General features: G+C 50.8%; 1 protein-coding gene across 10 annotated transcripts in view; it reads left to right on the top strand.

The window, feature by feature from the left end:
- TSPAN14 (tetraspanin 14) overlaps positions 1–18,929 on the top strand; it is a 55,894-nt gene that overhangs the window by 11,446 nt on the left and 25,519 nt on the right. For 5 of the 10 annotated variants that reach the window (XM_072756357.1, XM_072756356.1, XM_072756359.1 and 2 more), the window contains 2 exons: positions 4,552–4,651; positions 17,747–17,844. In XM_072756357.1, the coding sequence (XP_072612458.1) occupies positions 17,764–17,844 (81 nt within the window). In that variant the 5' untranslated portion in view covers positions 4,552–4,651; positions 17,747–17,763. The remainder of the gene's footprint in view (positions 1–4,551; positions 4,652–17,746; positions 17,845–18,929) is intronic. The other 5 variants (XM_072756355.1, XM_072756363.1, XM_072756362.1 and 2 more) reach the window with 1 other exon arrangement.

The raw sequence follows: 18,929 nt of genomic DNA on the forward strand, positions 1-18,929 counted from the left end.
GCCCGAGGTGGGACTCCATCCCCGGTCTCCAGGATCAGGTCCTGGGCCGAAGGTGGCGCTAAACCGCTGAGCCACCCGGGCTGCCCCAGGGTGGGAAGTCAGCAGGCTGGGGGGGCAGGCTGGGGGGTCAGCAGGCTCCAGGAGGCAGGCTGCGCAGGGCAGCAGGCAGCAGGGTGGGAAATTAGCAGGCTGGGGGGCAGCAGGCAGGAGGCAGGTGCGCAGCACCAGTGGAAGCCCCCAGGACAGGAATCTTCCCACTGAGGCAAAGATAGGCGGTCCCCTGGCTATACTCAGTTCTCCCAGCTGTACCCCCATCCCCCCAGGAGTGTCAAGATATGTTTGATTAGAGGTCACCCCCCCTTACTGGATCAGAATCTTGGTGACTTGTACAGTGGGGGCCTGGAGAGATCCCACCTGTCAGTGGCCACTGAGGGGGTGAGAAAAACACACAGCACCTCGGGAGCGCAGGCCTCCTGGTCTTTGACAGGAAAAGCTCCTCCCAGGCACCCAGTGTGGTCTTCCTTGGCTCTGGCCCCCCTCCTCCGTGGAGTCCGTGATGAAGTCCTGGGAGGAAGAGCTCCTGGCAGTTAGTGGCACAGGTGGTTGAGAAAGTTTCTTTCTTTCTTTCTTTCTTTTTTTTTTTTGGACTCTGTTTGGTTGTGGAGATTGTTCTCCCAGCTGCCCCTTCATGTCTGCCTGTGTCTCACCTCCCTCAGGTTTTGGTGGGCATAACGAGAGCTCCCTCCTGGGGGGGCCGATTTCACCCACATGGGGGTTTGCAGGCAATGCTGAGGGCTACTCCCTGGCACCTTTTTCTGGAGTTGTGCCCACCCCAAGCCAGAAGTCTCTTGCTTTGCTTTCTAAACCGCAGCCAGACTCTGAACAGTCACCTGCCTCTGAAGTAGAGTTGTTTTGCATGAGAACGAGTAATTTGCACTATTTTTCTTGTGTTTAGAATTTTACCCGTCCAAAACCTAGCCATCTTTGAAATCAGCCTGGCTCGTTGCAGGGGAGGAAAAAGAATTTTCCCTCTGCCTTTCTTGGTTCTTGACTGAGAGCTCCTGTAATAAGAGATAGATGAGCAGGAGAAAAACAGAAGTTGAGTAACAGGTACACCTGCTTCCGTGAGAGAGATCCAGGAGATCTTGAGGAACTCCCTGAAAATGGCCCAAGCCGTCACCTTAAATATGTTCTCCAGCTACAGACACAAGAAAGATGATTGGGGCTGGGAGAGAAGACCTGGAAACAGGATAAGATTGTTATGCAGATTTAAGTTGGGCTTTGTCTCCCGATAAGAGTTTCTTGTGATTTAGTGTCACCCTCCTCTTCCTGGTGCTGAGAGGAGACACCCTTTCAAGTGGAGACTTCCCTTGTAAATGTAAATTTCCCTTCAGTAACTTCTAAGTGGTTTTCAGAGCTTCTACCCTGCTTGCTGTTTTTTTAAAAATAATGAGATCAAGATAATCCTTATGCCAGAGAGGCAGATTTGGGGGTTGCAGATCCTGCTCCCCTCCTCATTAGCCAGGTCTCACAAATTAGGGAGTGAGTTCCGGCCCTGGACAGGGTTGCAGTTTGGAGTGTTTGTCATTTCGGCACATGCTGTACAAGACGCAGCAAAAAGAGCTAAGTTTCCTTTCAGATGCATTAAAACGCCGGTGCTGCCTTGATGTAGTTGGACGCAGAGGGGTTGGAAAGGTCATGACTGCAGCAGCAGGTGCTCTGGAAAAAGCTCACGGAGGTGCAAGGCTGGGGAAGACAGCTCTGCCACTTGCTCGCTCCGGGTGACCTTGGCAGTTTTTCCATGGGCTCCGGTCTCTGGAAAATGCAAGGGTTGGTTGCACAGATGAACTGCCGAAATTTTTTAGCTGTGACTCTGAGTTCTTTGATTTCTAATTCCAAAGTGATTGGTCACTACCTTGACAGCCCCTCATGCTAATTCAGGATCTCTTGGGGGAAGAAAGTTTATCAGATGGGATTAACGGAAGGCATTTCTTCCTTAGGTTCTTGAGGGGTGGTGGTGATGGTCAGCCTCTGCAGATGTCTGTAGTTTTTTTATATAGAAGCCCACCCACCCACCCCAAGGCCTAACCTGTACTGTCAGTTCTCAAGGGCTGGGTGTGGCCGAGTGAGTCCCCAAGGCCCGCATTCCCTTTTTGAATGGTGGGCTCAGGGGAAGAAAGCAAAAGCTCTGCATTTTACCTTCCCTTAAAGTGAGGCCAGGCTGTTTTAAGGAAAAACAGAAACATTGACAGAAAGATACCCTCTGTACATAAATAAATATTCCCTCTCTTCTTCCGGTGGGGGGCTAGTTTTAACTTTTATCTCTAAGATAAAAGTTGTAGATCCCAGAAGCCGGAACCGTTTCTTTCGCTGGTGCCCTTTCAGGATTGGTTTCTGGCCCTTTATCTGCCTTTCCCCACCCAGCCTTTATCCCCTGGGCCTCCTGGGCCTAGCGGCCCCAGTGGCTTTCCTCCCATTGTCTGCCTCGCCAGGATCAGCCTCCGTGTCACTGCTCTAGGCAGTGTGTTCCTGCCAGACGTCATGGGAGGCCTTCTTGGAAGATGCCCAAGAGGCAGGGAGTCCAGCTTCTCCAGTCACTGGGTTACATTAGCCTCCACAGCTGTGAAATGGGAATAAAAATAACCTGTAAGGATCCAGTGGGATGCATTAAAATACCAAAGTCCCAAACTGCTCCAGGAAAGCGGATTACGCACCCGGAAATCTAATCGCAACCAGGGTGGGTGGACTTTCCTCCCAGGACTTGTCCTAAGGCTTGTTGCTTTTCTCTCAGGTCCTCTCCCTTCAGAGCACTGGCCACAGGCCCGTCCTGGGCAACACCTGGGAGCTGCGTGAGCAGCTTTTGAGCTGCTTTGACATTTTCACAAAATTCCCAGGTGATCTGCATACACTTCAAGTTTGAGAAGCCCTGGCTCAGGCACCTGAGCTAGGCTGCGCCTGCCTGTTGCTCTAGCACCTTCCTCAGTCTGTTTTGTGGTTTTGCAGACCTCGCCCTCTTGCCCTCCTGAAAGTCGTCGACTTCACACAGGTCTGGCAGCCCTGACGGCCCTGCAGACTGGGCTGTGCTGTTTCCAGCAGCTATCCCTGGGTGCGGGGGGGGGGGGGGGGGGAACCCCAGGAAGCCCCTCTGCTGGCAGCTGCGGGCACCTTCTCCAAGCCTGCTGGCGAGGTCATCCTTGGGGCAAGGAGCCGAGGGGGTAAGAGGGGGTAATCGGAGCCCTCCTTTGTGAAGGGTGGCAGGGAGCCTCCCTCAGCCATCTGGTGCCACTCGCCCCGCCCCATCTGTCCCAGCTGGACGACAGGATCAGAATCAGGTTGTAAATGTTGTTTTTTCAATAGAAACACAAAACATTCTCTAGAAGGAGGTTATGGTGTATGTTGAAGTTCAAATGAATAGTTCAGAAAGGACCACATGTTTATTTTTGTAGCAGAACAAAGTTTGAGGTCTCCCTTGATAGCACTAGGATCGCCTGCCCACCTCGTTCTGGGGGGGTTTGGGGGTGCCCGTCTGCAGGCTGGAGGAGACGGGGCTCCCTGCACAGCCACGGGGCGGGGGCGGGGGGGGGGGCTGGCCTTCTGGGACTCTGCTTAGGGACTGAGCTGCTAATCTGACCCCTCAGCCTTTTCCAGCAGTGTCCCACCATTGATTTGCATTAAAAAAAAAACTACCCTCCCCCCCATTCCTTTTTTCTTTGTGTTTTCGGGGCGTGAAGTTTTCTTTATTTTTTCCTAGCAGGCTTCATTTTTCTTAGCTTGTTTGGGAAGTTTGTTTTGTTTTCTTTGCCCTGTGAACCTCCCCCCGCCCCCACCCTGGGCTTTTTGCATTGCTGGGAGGAAGCCAGAAGCCAGGCCCTGCCCCGGCCTCGGGCCTCAGAGGGCTGCGGACCCGAGCAGGATTCCGGGGTGCTCCCAGTGCTGTCCCTGGAGTGAAGTGGGTTGGTTGTCTCAAAACACAGTATTACCGTTAGCAGACTGTGCAATTTTGGGTACAGAGATTTTTGATAGTTTGGAACCACAATCTTCAGGCATTTCAGGCATGGAAAGTGGGAGGAAAGGGAGGCAGTGTGTGTAATTCTAAGTCTCTTACATAGTTTTGTGTGTCGGGGGTGAGCGGGGCGCGCGCAGGGCAAACTCCTGCAGAGAGCACACTGCAGATCTGGGCAGGCCCAGCCCTCCCCGGAAGGGGTGGCCAAGAGGCAGTCACTGGAGCAGAGCTGACTTCTCCCCACGCGTGGGCCCCCTCATCACCCGGAACGTGTGCTGTTGGGGCCCCAGCGGGGGCAGCTCTGCGGGGGCAGCCGCGCCCTGTGTCTCATCCACAAGGCCTGGCCCTGAGCTGGGGCGCCCCCGGGTGGGGTGCCGTAGGTGGGACAGTTGGGGGGGACTCTGCTGAGCTGCAGTGTGGTGTCCCCATGTCAGGGCAAGTTGGCAGCTGTCTGGAGGCGGAGCTTTCACCTCGTTCACCTTTAATCCATCATCTCTGTAGAGCATTTCCTGACCAGCTTCCCGCCTCCTCCTCCTTCCTTCCTGCAGGCTCCTGCCCTCCAGCACCTTCGAGACTCCGGGATTCTCACTCCGGGATTCGTGGAGGGAGGTGGGGCCCCAGGCCCCTGAGTCAGGCCCGGGTGTCAGGGTGAGTTCTCGGTCTCCCCAGCCTCATTCTGGGTGCCTTGCACACAGCAGGTGCCCGGACATGTAGAATCAAGTCTAGGGTGTTTGTCTCCCACAACAAAAGCTTTGCACTGGGAGGGACTGGCCTAGCGGGTTTGCACACTGGAGGATTCCTTGGCACACCTACGCCAGCCTAGGGAGCCCTGCACCAGGCCCTTAGTTGAGAATTTCAGGGGGGCCTGGGGCGCACCCCGAGCCTCCCGAGGTCTGCACCTCGCAGCGTGTTGGCCTCCTGGGGTCTTGCCCACGTTGGAGATGTCACTGTGAACGGGGTCCAGATGCTCCACGTCGTGTGTACTACCCACTTCTGGGGGCAGACGTTTCAAGCACTTAGGGCTGATCGGGGCGCCAGGCCCCAATGCAGCGGGGGCTCCCCGCCGTCCGGCCAGCCCACAGCTTCACCTGCCACCGCAGAGGGGACGGCAGCTGGGAAGACAGGGAGGTGCCGGGCCTCCTTTCCCAGCTTTCTGAGAAGTTGGGGGGCAGCAGCTGTGGGTGACTAAGCCCTGCCTCACCTGGGTGGGCCTGCGCATCTGGATGCTGAGGTGCTGCCGGGTGAGCTGCGGGATGACTCATCCTCAGGATCTCTCTCGGGGCCCCAGGCTGGTTGTTTGACCTAAGGTTGTAGTTCTGATTGTTGGTGTTTATTTCTTTGTTTAAGGAAAATGGCCACAAGCTGTACATTTTGATTTGAGGCCACTTATTTTGTAGAATCTCTCTTAATCAGGGCAGACCCGGTGACTTAGCGGTTTACTGCCTGCCTTCGGCCCAGGGCCTGATCCTGGATTGAGTCCCATGTCAGGCTCCCTGCAGGGAGCCTGCTTCTCCCTCTGCCTGTGTCTCTGCCTCTCTCTCTCTCTCTCTCTCTCTCTCTCTCTTTCTCTGTCTCCCATGAATAAATAAATAAAATCTTTTAAAAAAAAAAAAACTCCCTTAATTGGAATTTCTTAGATTTTTCCTTTGGATTAGATTCATGTTCTGTGCTTTCATCAGGGATACCACAGAAATGTGTCCTCAGTGCATCCCCTCTTGGAGGGACCCGCGTTGGCTTGCCTCATTACGGGTGATGGAAACCGTGATGACTTAGTTAATAAGGTGGGCTCTGCTGGGTCTCTGCCCTGCTGAGTTACTTTTATGTTCTCTGTAATTAATAAGTGTCCTATGGGGAGATACTCTGAGATGACATAAACATGCTGTTTCTTATCAAACTTTCATCAACTTGTTTTTAGAACCTGTTCCTGTCTGAAGGTGTCTCCCAGATTCACATGTTGAAATTGAGTGTCCGGTGACTTAGGTCATGAGGGAAGAGCCCTGGTGGATAGGATTAGCACCCTTCAGAGAAACGCCACAGAGCTCCCTTGCTTCTTCCTCCAGGTGGGGGCCCAGCTTGGAGCCTAGAAGAGGGCTTGCTTGACCATACTGGGGCCTTGATCTTGGACCTTGGATCCAAGGATCCTTCTGGATCTTGGATCCAGAACTGTGAGAAGGAAATTTCCCTTCTTTATGAGCTACCCACTCTGTGCCACTTTTTTTGTAGCAGCTGTAACGGACCGAAACAGAACCCACTGATGATTCTTTTTTTTTTTTTTTTAAGATTTATTTATTTATTCATGAGAGACACAGAGAGAGAGAGAGAGAGAGGCAGAGACAAAGGCAGAGGGAGAAGCAGGCTCCATGCAGGGAGCCCAATGTGGGACTCAATCCTGGGACTCCAGGACCACGCTCTGGGCCAAAGGCAGGCGCCAAACCACTGAGCCACCCAGGGATCCCCCACTGATGATTTTTTTTTTTTTTTTTTCCCACTGATGATTCTTGACAGAAGATTCTGGACATTTCTTTCTGTCCTGGTTGCCGAACAGTGATATTTTATTTCCATGAATTCCTTTCTACATTCATCATTTGGCATTCTGCTGTAAAGAACTTTCTCTTCTCCGTTTACGTATCCACGTATTTATGTATTTATGTTACAGACAGAAACATGGAAAATATGCTGTTGAAAATTGTTGGCTCTGAAATAAATAAAATCCAGACTGAGACTATTAAAAAAAAAAAAAAAAAAGGTCGCTCGCTCCTCTCCTACTTGGATAACTGTGGTAATTCTAGAGCTAATACATGCCGACGGGCGCTGACCCCCCTCGCGGGGGGGATGCGTGCATTTATCAGATCAAAACCTGATTCTTATTTTACTCAGTGAGTTAAAAATCCACTTACTATAATTGATTATTCTGATGCTCAGATTCTTCCAGATTTGGCCAGCAAGGGTCCCTTCACACTGACTGCTGTGAAGGACAGCTCTTAAAAACGTGAATTTCCAGGTCTGTCACAGTTCTATTGAACTAGTCTCTCCGTGTGCAGTTTGGCAAGTGCTCCTTGAGTGATTCTCATGTTCTTTGGAATTTGGGATCCTCTGGGCCAGACCCCTCATTTTCAAGTGCGTGCCTCATGGAGCCTCCCCTTTTCCTCCCAGACTCCTGAGATGAGTGACCTGCTCTGTCTGTCTTCGTGCTGGGTTTCTGGGTCAGAATTTCTTTGAACGAAAACTCCTATAGCTTACAAAGTAATAAAAATAGTAAGTTTGAAAATCACTGGATGAGGTGACCTCCATTCCAGGCCCAGCATGGCTCCCACTGAGCCCTTGGCTCTCCGCTTCCCTCCTCTGACCCACTTCTCTTCCTCCCTCTGCTTCTTTCCTGGTGACAGCACCAAGGTAGACAAAGGTCTCACCTCTCACCGGATTGACAAGGAGGCCCCTTGGTGCGCCTTAGACTCAGCAGGTTTTGGGTTGTAGGTTTTGGTGGTGGAAACTCCTAATGCTGTGTTTGCTAAAGTTCAGGGTTTCATACAGGAAACCAAGCGTTAGAACCCCAGGCTCATGGGGGAGCGTGCTGGGGCTTGGAGCTGGTGGCCTGGGCTTTTCCTGGACATCCACATGGAGGCCATCCCTTGGGCCTCCAGTCTCTGAACACTGGGAACCTTCCTTTTCCCACATCTATGTACCAGGAGCAGGGTGCTTGTGACCCCGTGTTAAGGGAGGGTGACCCACCTTCATCCCTGTGTGGCTTTATCGTGTCTTGCCCTGAGGAAGAATCAAACTTCTGGATAACTCTGCGTGGCTGCTGCCGCCATGTCAGTTCACACTGTTTCTGGCAGACCCTGGCCATGAGGAGTTGGGCCCTAAGGGGAAAGGGCTAGAGCAGGGCATAGATGGGGCTTCTGACTGAGCATGACTCAGAGAGAAGTTGAGAACTTGTGGATCTGAGCCCTTCTCATTGTGGGTGGCTGTGCCTTGGGGCTGAGGCCACCTCACTCTTGTGGGCAATGAGCCAGCCCACTCTGGCCTGCCTTTGTGACCCTCTCTCTCACTGGAACCTATTCCCATTCCATAGTTACCCATCCCTTCCTAGACTTGTCGCCTGAGGCCTGCCTCTTTCTTTGGCCTGAGAATGTTCCCCAGCACCCAGTGAGCCCTGAGGACTCTCTTTTCTCTCTCTCTCTTTTAAAAGATTTTATTTATTTATTTGAGAGAGAGGCAGAGGGAGAAGCGGGTTCCCCGATGTGTGATCCCGGGACCCCAGGATCACGCCCTGAGCTGAAGGCAGGCGCTCAACTGCTGAGCCCCCCTGGGCATCCCATCTCGTCTTGGGTGGTAGGGATGTCCAGGGCTTAAGCTGTGTTACCTGGAAGTGCAGCAGGACCCCCAGCTCCCTTGGAATCCCGCTGCCCTTTCCTGGGATGGGCCTGTGATTAGGCCGGATGCTGATGCTGGGGCCTTGCAAGCCATGTGGAAAGGTCGAGCCTTGGTGAATTGGCTGACTCTCACTAAAAGTGAGAGAGGAGACAGCAAGGGTACCGTGGGGGGTGGGGGTCCCAGCTCAGGTTACAGGAGGACCGTGCTGCTGGGTAGAGCATAGTTCAGCTGGGACCTCTGTTTAGGGTTCTGTGTGGCCCACACCTGGGTGCTGGCAGGGTTGCGTTCCTTTCTGGACGCTCTGGGACTGATCTACTTCCAAGTTCATGCTGGTAGTTGGCAGCATTCAGGTCCTGACTGTTGCAGGTTTGAGGTCCTGTTCCTTGCTGACTGTCAGCCAGGGCTACCCTTAACTCCTGCTCCACGCGTGGCTCCTGGATCTGGGATCCAGCAACAGGGCACTGCATCCTTCTCCTTTTTTTTTTTTTTAAAGATTTTATTTATTTATTCATGAGAGAGAGAGAGAGGCAGAGACACAGGCAGAGGGAGAAGCAGGCCCCATGCACCGGGAGCCCGACGTGGGACTCGATCCCGGGTCTCCAGGATCCTGCCCTGGGCCAAAGGCAGGCGCGCCAAACCGCTGTGCCACCCAGGGATCCCTCATCCTTCTCCTGCTTGGAACTTCCCTACTTCTGCCCTCAGCTGGTGGGAAGCTCTGCTTCTAAGGGCTCGCATAAATTACATGGGACCCACTTGGATAATTTCACAGTTTTAAGGTTGATTGATCAGTTATCTTAATTACATCTGCAAGTTTTTTTTTTTGTTTTGTTTTGTTTTTTGCCCTTTCTTTTATATGGTGATAAATTACGCTTCCTGGTTTTTCACTTTGCTCAGTAAAAAGATGGCAACTAAAAGTATTTTGCAGTCTTCCTAGAGATCTGGGTGTAAATGGGTGGATTGGGACACACTTAACTTTATTATAGAACTCCACAAAAGTTAAAGGGACTTTTTATTTATTTATTTTTGAAGCTTTATTTATTTATTCGAGAGAGAGAAAAAAAGAGAGAGAGTGGGCAGGGTAAGGAGCAGAGGGAGAGAGAAAATCCTCAAGCAAACTCCTCTGAGCAGGGAGCCCGACCGTGGGGTTCAGTCCCAAGACGATGAGATCACGACCTGAGCTGAAGCCCAGGGTGCTTAACCCACTGAGCCACCTAGGTGCCCCAAGGTAAAGGGAATTTTTAAAAATGAATCTGTCTACAAGGACAGGAGGAATGGGAGAAGAAATGACAAGAAAAAATTTGCCAGCCAGGAATGGATGGATGAGTGACCCAGTTTAAAATATGGAAGTTGGTGTCACCACATTGTTATTTTGGGTTTGGGGTGCAGAGAAGCAGCCGACATGGCCAAATGTAAGAATTAGTGGAAAGTAGCTGACATGGTTAGATACTTGGTTTACTTTCTTTCCTCCGTGATGCTTGGTGACACCCTTTCCCCTTTGCTGGACATTGGAGATTTATTCTTTAGAAGGAAACACCAGGGACCTATGAAACTCTAGGGATTTCTGGAGCTGCATATGGAAGACCACATCCCAGCCTTCTACTTCCATTTGGCTTCCAGGGAGGAGAGTCCTCATTGAGGGAACCTGAGTGGCCTAAGAGGAAAGAATTAGTGAAGCCAACAACAAGGATTTCCCAGCAAATTCTGGATCAGCCTACACAGAAACTCACCTGCCCCAGAACTCAAGGCTTCTAGCTAGTTTTTAGGCATTTACCCTTCCTCATGACAATTATTTCGTTATGAGGAATACCAACATCAGAAGAAGATGCCTAACGTGAAAGGAAGCAAAACAAAGAGAACAAAGAAAGCAACTTGAGAGAAACATCCTATTTAGAAAGAAGAACATTTTGAAAAAAATTAGACCTTTTCCCAGAGATAAGAGAAATCTCCTATCCATGAAATAAGAACAGGGCCCTATAAAAAAGAATATTTTGAAACCAAAATGATTAAAAGTTTAAAAGATAAGGGCAGGACAAGAGTATCAGATTGATTAGAAGGTAAGATTGAAGGGACTAGTCTTCTAGGAAACATAAAAAAAAAAAAAAGGTAAGATAGATAATAGAGCAGAAGGATGAGGCAGGGTTCCCATTACCTAATAGGAGTTGCAGAAAGAGAGAAATTCAGTGAGAAAAATGATAAAAAAAAAAATTTGCCTAGAAGGATACTGGTTTCCATATTGGAAGGGCTCATCAGATGCTGAGCCAAGTGGACAAAGACGAACCCAGACCAGTACCCTGAAGTTTCAGTGTGCTGGGGAGAAAGGGATGACCCTACAGCTTTACCGAGAGAAAGAAACCCATCAAACAGCTTCTCAGTACGCTGGAATATAGAAGAAGGTAGAGTGACACTCTTGTCATTCTCCATTAAATTGATTTCCAGTTCTGTACACAAACTTCTGTTCAGGAATGAAGATAGACTAAAGCTGTTTTCAGGCATACCGTGCCTTTTGCGCTGAAGCATTTCTTCACCAAGGGGAGCAAAGACTGGATCTTTCACGGCCTGTATCCCGAATTGAGGTAAAGGGACTTCTGTGCACCAGTCCAGATCGAACTCCATAGGCTCCAGGGAAGTGTTCTTCTGGAAGAAGAAACAGAAATAGAACATCTAGTGTGAATGAACTTACTGAGGAGACTTGGACAATTGGCATTGAATTTGGGGTTGAATATTGAGAAGTTTAGAGGAAATCAAACAGAAAAATAAGAGAATTATTAACTCCAGAGAACAAGAAGTTGTGCGGGAAAAGCAATTATGGTTTATATGGTTCACTCCGATGGCAGAAGTGGTCATAATAATGTTAACTGTGAAAATCACTCTAGCCATGGCCAGAGTTTAATTGGGGTGGAGGTACAGGAAAGGAGAAGAGTAAAGGGGCCTGGGGGCCAAGTGGTTTCTGGGGGAGTAAAAAGAGTCCCCTCCTTTCCTTCCAGGGTAGGAAGTAGGTAGGTAGTACCTAGACCTGGAAAGCCAGGGAATAGTAACGCAGGCCTATTTATTGTATACAGAAATTTCTAAGAGCCATTCCATGGGGTATAAATATCAAGACCAGCTAGCAATTGAAAGGGTCCCCTGGAAAGGTGAAGGGAGGCCTGGCTTAGGTTCTGTCTGTTTTTTGTTTTAAAGATTTTTAAATTTATTTATTCATGAGAGAGACAGAGGGAGAGAGAGGCAGAGACACAGGCAGAGGGAGAAGCAGGCTTCATGCAGGGATCCCGACGTGGGACTGGATCCTGGGCTAAAGGCGGCGCTAAACCACTGAGCCACCCGGGCTGCCCTGTTCTTTTTCTCAAAAAACTTTTACAGTAATTGCTTCTTAAAGGAAGTTCAGGCATGATCTTGAAAAAAAAAATTGAAACAGCAAATCTAGAATGCATGGCACACCATAAGAGGAGGTGTTGTTTCATGAGGCTCAGTTGCACCTGCGAGTATGTGGGCGCTGGCTTGATTTTGTTAGTGTTTCGTACTGTGGGTCACAGTGAAAATGTGAAAACCAGTGTTCAGTGGTTTCTCACTGCCAGTTCACTTCTCATACTTCTGAACTGTTCAACTATTTTACAGTTGAACCTGTGTTTTTTTTTTTTTTTTTTTTTTTTAATTAAAAATAAACAGGGAGCTAGGCCCCCCGGGTGGCTCATTTGGTTAAGTGTCCGGCTCTTGGTTTCAGCTCAGGTCATGGCCTCAGGGTCTCCTGGGATCCATCGAGCCCTCAGTTGGACTCTGTGCTCAGCCGGGGGTCTGCTTGAGGATTCCCTCCTTGTGCTCCCCTCGCCATGTGCACACACACTCTCTCTCTCCAATAAATAAAATCTTTAAAAATAAATAAATAAACAGGGAGAGGGAGAAGGAAGGAATCGTACAGGTTGAAATAATCCCAAGGTAGACCAGCCCTGTCTATAATGCCAGTAGAGGTGATCACGTTGGGGGGCCAGTAACCTCTGAGGTTGACACACCCTCCCCCCAGCAATGGCCAGTTTGCATTGCAGAGGTGGTCATGGTAAGTACAACACTGGAGATGTTTTTCCAGAACCACTTAGAAGTCCACCGCGCCGTGCAACCATTTCCATACTTTTATATTCCATTTTGGCCTTCAACCACATGGTTACAAATTGTTCCATAATTGCAAACCATGATGTTCAGATTTCATACTTAATGCGTATTCTTTTTTTCCGCTGTTGGTTTATTTTCTGGAGGCAAATTCTTAGTCATGACTTTATTGGATTAAGGGTGTGACTTCTTCGTTTTTTGGTTTTGAATATGGTGACCATATCGCTTACCCAAAGGTAGTAGCAGTTTATACTGCATCCCAGCAACCTGGTACGAGTTTGCCCGTCCTCACCATGGGCTTGCCAGTAGTAGTGATGGTGATTTTGTTGGAAAGTGTAACATGAAGTAGGGTCTCTGGATTGTTTTTAGGTTTCACTTCTGGGGATGTGTTGGTTATTTTGCCGTGTGTTAGTTATATTGTCCTTCCATTTCATATAATGTCCATATCCTTTGCCCTCGTGTCTAATGCTGAGAGTCTTTTAAGTATGGATTTTTATATATTGTAGATTTTTACCCTTCGTCATAATCGTTGCAGCTGCTGAAGACATCATTGGTGTTCCCTTTATGATAATGCTACCTTTAATTGTATGGGAATATGAACACTGTTTCATATTGGTATTTTAATACTTTTATTTTTTCCTGTTGGCTCAAAAGTGAAGGCGATGTCCTGAAATGCTGTGTTGTGTTGTGTGTGTGTGCTTGCAACCTTAAATATTTAGATTTATTTTGGCTTATTAGTTAGCTCCCAGACTGCTAGCCAGCTCTCTCAGCACTGTTAAAGGATTCTAACCTTCCCCCTTGTTTCGAGAAGTTGATGTTTTGACAAACAACATGCCTCCTATTTGCCATGTAAATGCTTTATTCTGTTTCAGTAAGTTCTGGAATGGAGACAGTTTGAGGGCTTGGAATTAAATTTTTCTGATGGTGGTTTTCTGTGTATTTCTGCATAATACAAAAGCTCCAGAATAGCTTTTGGAGAGTCTTCTCTGTTGCAATGATAATTAGTATTTGTGAAAAGTTGATCCATCTTTTAGGATATTTTGTTATTTTGCTAAAATAAGATTCTTTGCGTGTGTGTGTGTGTGTGTGTGTGTGTGTGTGTGTATTTTAAGGTTAATGGCCTTGATTGTTTTTTTTGTTTGTTTGTTTGTTTGCTTTTTAAAAGATGGTATTTTTAATAATTTCTACACCCAGCATGGAGCTCAAACCTACAACCCCAAGATCAAAAGTTGTATGCTCTACTGACTGAGCCAGCAGGTGCCCCTAAATGGCCTTGGTTTGAATTGAATTTGTTGCTGGGGATCTAAGTTCTGCTTTCCTCTGATGTAACTTGGTTTAGGAGATACGGTGAGCTGTCAGGGACACAGTCACTTTGGAGTCATTTCTGCTGAATGTTGAGTCAGATCTGGGTTCTAGTTGCCGCCCCAGTGCGTTTGTCCACCTTGGGGTTCTTTGTGGGTAACTCTCAGGTTGGCACCTCAGGTGTACCCGTGCGTTCTTTTTCCTTCATTGAGGCGGTGAAGCCGCTGAGCCAGACCTTTAGAGCTCAGCACTGGCCTTCTCCAACTGAGGCTCCACCCAAAGGGCCCTGTGTGGGAGGATGTGGCTCAGCCTGGGGTTCAAACAGACCTTCCCCTTGCCTTCTTCAGTTTATACTCTGGGATGCGCCCCTATGGAGACAGGATTTTTTGGTGACATTGCAGTTTAGGATCTGCTTCTCCACCCCCCCGGCCAGCAGAGTAGAGAGCCGTGCAAGAGCCCGAGGCAGCTTTTTCCTTCCTGCTCCCTAGGTTCCATGGGGGCAGGGAAGTGGGGTGACTCTCCCCACCTCGTGGTTAGTTCAGTGCCTTATCGTCCCATGGGGAGGACTAAACAAGTGGGTGAAGAAAGACTGAACTGCTTCCCCTCCCCGGTTTCCTCATTTGTGAGTTGGGTGGGGAAATTGTGTCATTGGGACATCCCCACCCCCAGGCCTCCTAGAATTATCTTGGTTCAACAGAAATGGTGTGATGCCCGGTGTGAATGCTCTGGGATGGGCCTGGCAGGTGTTTAGGGGATGCGTTGGAGTGTGGTACATGGATGATGCAGGTGTTTCTAGTCCTTCCCGGTGTGGACCTGGCTAGCATCATTCCAGATGGCTCAGTTTCCAGGAAATAAGGGCTGGGAGTTTATGTCCCGGTTGTTGAGATTCTCTGGGTGTGGGTTTGGAGCCCAACGTCTGTGAAAGCAGAGCTTTTCCTGGGCAGTTGTGTGTGTCTGTGGGGTGAGGCCTTCGGGACCACATGAAAGAGGGTGAAACCTATGGTGAGGGAGGAGAGATCCCCCTCCAGAGCCTGCAGGCCATGAAGTCCCTGCGGCCTGTGTTCTTCACCGTTAATAGGCCAGAGCTGGAGAACAGAGGTCTCCAGGGGGAGAGTCCCCGTATCACCTCAGGGTGGTCCTTTCCCAGAGGCCCCGAGCCGGGGCAGGGGTGAGGGTGCCAATGCTGCGGAAGACAGACAGACAGATGGGCGCTGATCAGTGGGTCTCCCGGGGGAGTCGGGCTATGTGTAGTGCTTCGGGGCCCTGAGAGCCAGAGCCTCACCACGGTGGCCTGAAGCCGTCCAGGGCGCCCTCCCTCGACTCCTGACCTGCAGGCCCACGCCTGAGCAGCCCTCCCCTGTGTCGGGGGTCCAGTTCCATGGGGGTACGGCCACTCACCTGGGCCTCTCTAGGGACCGTGAAGAGTCATGCCGGATGATTCCAAGGAGCAGCCTGTCTTGCCCCTAACAGGGTTTCCATCATTTAGAGCATTGTGTTTCCTTCTAGGCCATTTCTGGCCAAGCAGACTGTTCTCTGGGATAAACTGACCTGGGTTTTAGGTTTAAAAGAAGTGTTTGTCTATATGCACGAAGACAGGCCTCTGTAGTTGGAGAAAAACCCAGGATTCTGGGGTTTTTGTAACGTGTGAAACGTGGTTGGCTTCCTCCTGAGAGCCGTCTCGCCCGCAGGCCTGGCCCGTGTGCTGGCCGCACAAGCAGGGCCTTCTACCTGTGCAGGAGCCCCAGGCTGATGCCTGGTACATTAGGTGTGATTGCGTGTCAGAATTGCCGGGGAATTTGTCAAAAATGAGGATTCTGGGTCCCACCCCGCACCTAGTCCGCAGAACCTGCAGAGGGTGGAGCACCGAGGTGTGTCTGGAGTAAGTCCTTTGATGCTGCCAGCTGGGCCTCAACACCAGCGACGCTAGGGTCAGTTCTAGGTGAGGATGCTGGGGCCTCCGGAGGGCAGGAATGGCCCGGGGCAGCTCATGTAGCCCCAGGAAGGAGCGGGGCCCCTTCAGCTGCCCGGCCGTGGCCCAGGCTGCTTTGAGGCCTCCTGTGTGGCCTGTGACCCATGGTGTCCTTCGGTACCTGGGCTTGCCCTCCTGCTCCCTTCCTGGAGGGGACCTTTGAGCAAGTGCTGCGCTGACAGTGGGGCGGGGGGTGGGGAGGTGGGTGGTGGCTGGGTTGCTGTCCCCTTCCTAGTTGGATTTTGAGACTACAGGGGCCAGACCCTCCCGCCCCGCCCCCCCCAAGGGAGGAGGTGAGCCGGGTGGTGGTGTCGTGGCCTGCTGTGCCCCTTGGTGCTGCACCCGGAGGGTTGAGCAGTCACAGCACCCATTTCCAGAGGGATGTGGTTTTCCTGGCCCTGCTTGTCATCACTGTGTTGATGGAATGTTCCAGCCAGGCCACGGAGGTCACTCCCAGGCCCTGGTCGGATCTGCCCCTCTCCTCACCCCTGGGAAGCGGGAGGTGAACTGAGGGTGGGGGGTGGTGAGCATTCCCCTGTGCACCCTAGGTCCTGCCCACCCGCCATCCATGGGTCAGCTTGAGGCCACCCCCCTCCTTCCCACCACTGAGCCACTGCTTTGGCAGTGGGTTTGGAGGGTGGAGGAGTTAGGGCCCACCTGGGTTGCTTGCTATTGGGTTCAGAATGGAAAGTAGTCAAGGTGGGTCAGGTCCTCAGAATTCCCTTTGGAGGGCACCCTCCTTTCTGTAGGATTCTCTGAGGGGCTTTGGACAATGAACACAGATTTAAAGCAAAAATGCCCCCCCCCGTCCCGCCCACTCTGTGCAGCCCCCAGAATGTTCTGTGGTCTGAGCTTTACTCACAGCCTCAGGAGGCTGAACCTGGTGGGGGGGGGAGTTGAGGGGGGGTTAGGCAGGGGAGGGACGGGAGGGAGGAATGGGGTGTATGCTGGCTGCTGTGGGCTCCTGGGGCCACATCACCTTCGTCATTCTGTGAGGACAGAGCTTGGGAGGTTGTCTGAGAACATGTTAGCTGAACAAATAATGGGATGGGGCCTTATTTCTGACTTTTCTTCACTGGCCTGGGTTAGGTCATGCCTGCTTTTCATCTCTTCTTCCCAAAGTGCCTCTCAGTGATCAAGTCTCTGTTTTTCCATTGGCTCGCCCTACTCCTGGCTGTCCTACCCCAGGTAGTGGTTGGGTGGAGGGGATGTAGACTGTGGAACCCCCTGTCCTTGGTTCAAATCCTGGGCCTCGTCGAGTTTTTTTTTTTTTTTGTCTTAGCTTTGGGCAAATCCCATGACCTTCCTTCCTAACTCCTCTTTCCTTAACTGAAAAGTTGAGAAGTCAACACCCAATGGAGAGGTGATGAGATAAATGTCTGGCAAGGCCTGGTATCTAGGAGACACTTTGAAAATTGGCATCTTCAGGGCTCTTGGGTGGCTCAGTTGGTGAAGCACCTGCCTTCGGCTCAGGTCATGATCCCGAGGTCCTGGGATTGAGCCCCGTGTGGAGCTCCTTGTTCAGCAGGGAGCCTGCTTCTCCCTCTCCCATTACCCCCCACCTCGCTCCCCTTGCATGCTCTCTCTCTCTCTCTCTCTCTCTCTCTCTCGCTCTTTCTCTCTCAAATAAATAAAATCTTTAAAAAAAAGAAATAAAAATTGGCATCCTCCATTCTTTCAAAATTCTCTTTTTTTGTCTCTCTCGCTTTTTCTCTCTCAAATAAAATCTTTAAAAAAAAGAAATAAAAATTGGCATCCTCCATTCTTTCAAAATTCTCTTTTTTTGTCTGTTTTTGGAGAGTTGACTTAACATGATTTTTGCCCAGTCTGTCGCTGGCGCTGGTAGTAAAGCGATGCCTAGACTCGTGCAGGAACACAGAAACACTTTGGAGATTTCTGGAGTCTGTGTGTGAACCTCACCTTTGCTCTTTCTTGGGGAGTGGGTTTGGGGGGAGACGTTATGTAACTGAGTTTCTCATCACTCCCATGTCTGTCCACAGATCCCGCTTCTCGGAAGATGCACTATTATAGATACTCTAATGCCGAGGTCAGCTGCTGGTACAAGTACCTCCTTTTCAGCTACAACATTGTCTTCTGGGTGAGTCACTGAGAGCAGCCTCGCTTCCTCGCTTCATCCTTTATTCAGTAGATCGTGATTCTTTCTGTACAGTTGCTGTGCCAGGCCCCCTGCAAGGCTCTGGAGGAGAAGGTAGGCAAGGTTAACGAGTCCTGCCCTGGCAGTACCAGCGGCAGGTTAGTTATAAAGTAGACTGGTAAGTACTGTGACAGGAAGGCCGGGGTGACCAAAAGCCGAGTTAACGGGCCCCCGCCCCAGCCTTGGAAATTCAGGAACATTTGGAGCTCTGGCCCACGTGCATGTCTGTTTTCCCCCCTTCCCTGCCCTGGGAGTGCTCCCAACGAGACATCGGCAGCAGGGTGCCTCATGCACCTTTGACTGTGGGCCAGGCCCTGTTCTAGGCTCTGAGAGGTAAGAGTGGATAAGGGCAGTAAAGCCCTGTTTCTTACGGTGCTTGTGTTTAATCAGTAATGGCACTAGCCTACTGATGAGCAGCAGAGCAGGGAGGGAGAAGCTCCTTGGCTGTGGAGTCCGGGGCAGGACATTCCAGGGAGGTGACTTACGGCAGGTGAGACCAGAATATCAGTGAAGAGGCAGCTGGTGGGGGGTCTGGGAAGAAAGCTGCGGGCTGGAAGGGCAGCATTTGCAAAGGCTGGAATGCACTAGGCATGTGCAAGGGGCCAAGAGAAGGCCATAGGGCTGGAGCACAGGGAGTACAGGGGGAGGGGACACAGGTGACAACAGAGACGTGAAGGGGGCTTATAGACTGAGAAGGGGAGAGGTGTGACTCTGGAGTCCTGGGATGCTAGAGGTGACCCCAAAAAGGAAAGTGCACTCCAGAGTTGGCTGTGAGCAGGTGGGCCGAGGGAAGGCCAGGAGACTTGGTGCTGGAGAAGCCTTTCAAGTAGAGAGGACCAGTCAGCTGTGCCGTTGGGGGTGGGAGGTGGGAATGACACAAGATGAGGATGGAAAATCGGCATGGACATTGACACAGTGGAGGTTGTTGGTGACCCTGGCCGGGGCTGCTGTGTGCTCTGGGGGGTGAAGACCCCCCTGGAGCTGGCTGAGGAGCCAATGGGATGTGAGCCAGTGGAGACTATGACTCA

The sequence above is a fragment of the Vulpes vulpes genome, chromosome 4 (genome assembly GCF_048418805.1).
Source record: "Vulpes vulpes isolate BD-2025 chromosome 4, VulVul3, whole genome shotgun sequence".
Taxonomy (NCBI): Eukaryota; Metazoa; Chordata; class Mammalia; order Carnivora; family Canidae; genus Vulpes; species Vulpes vulpes.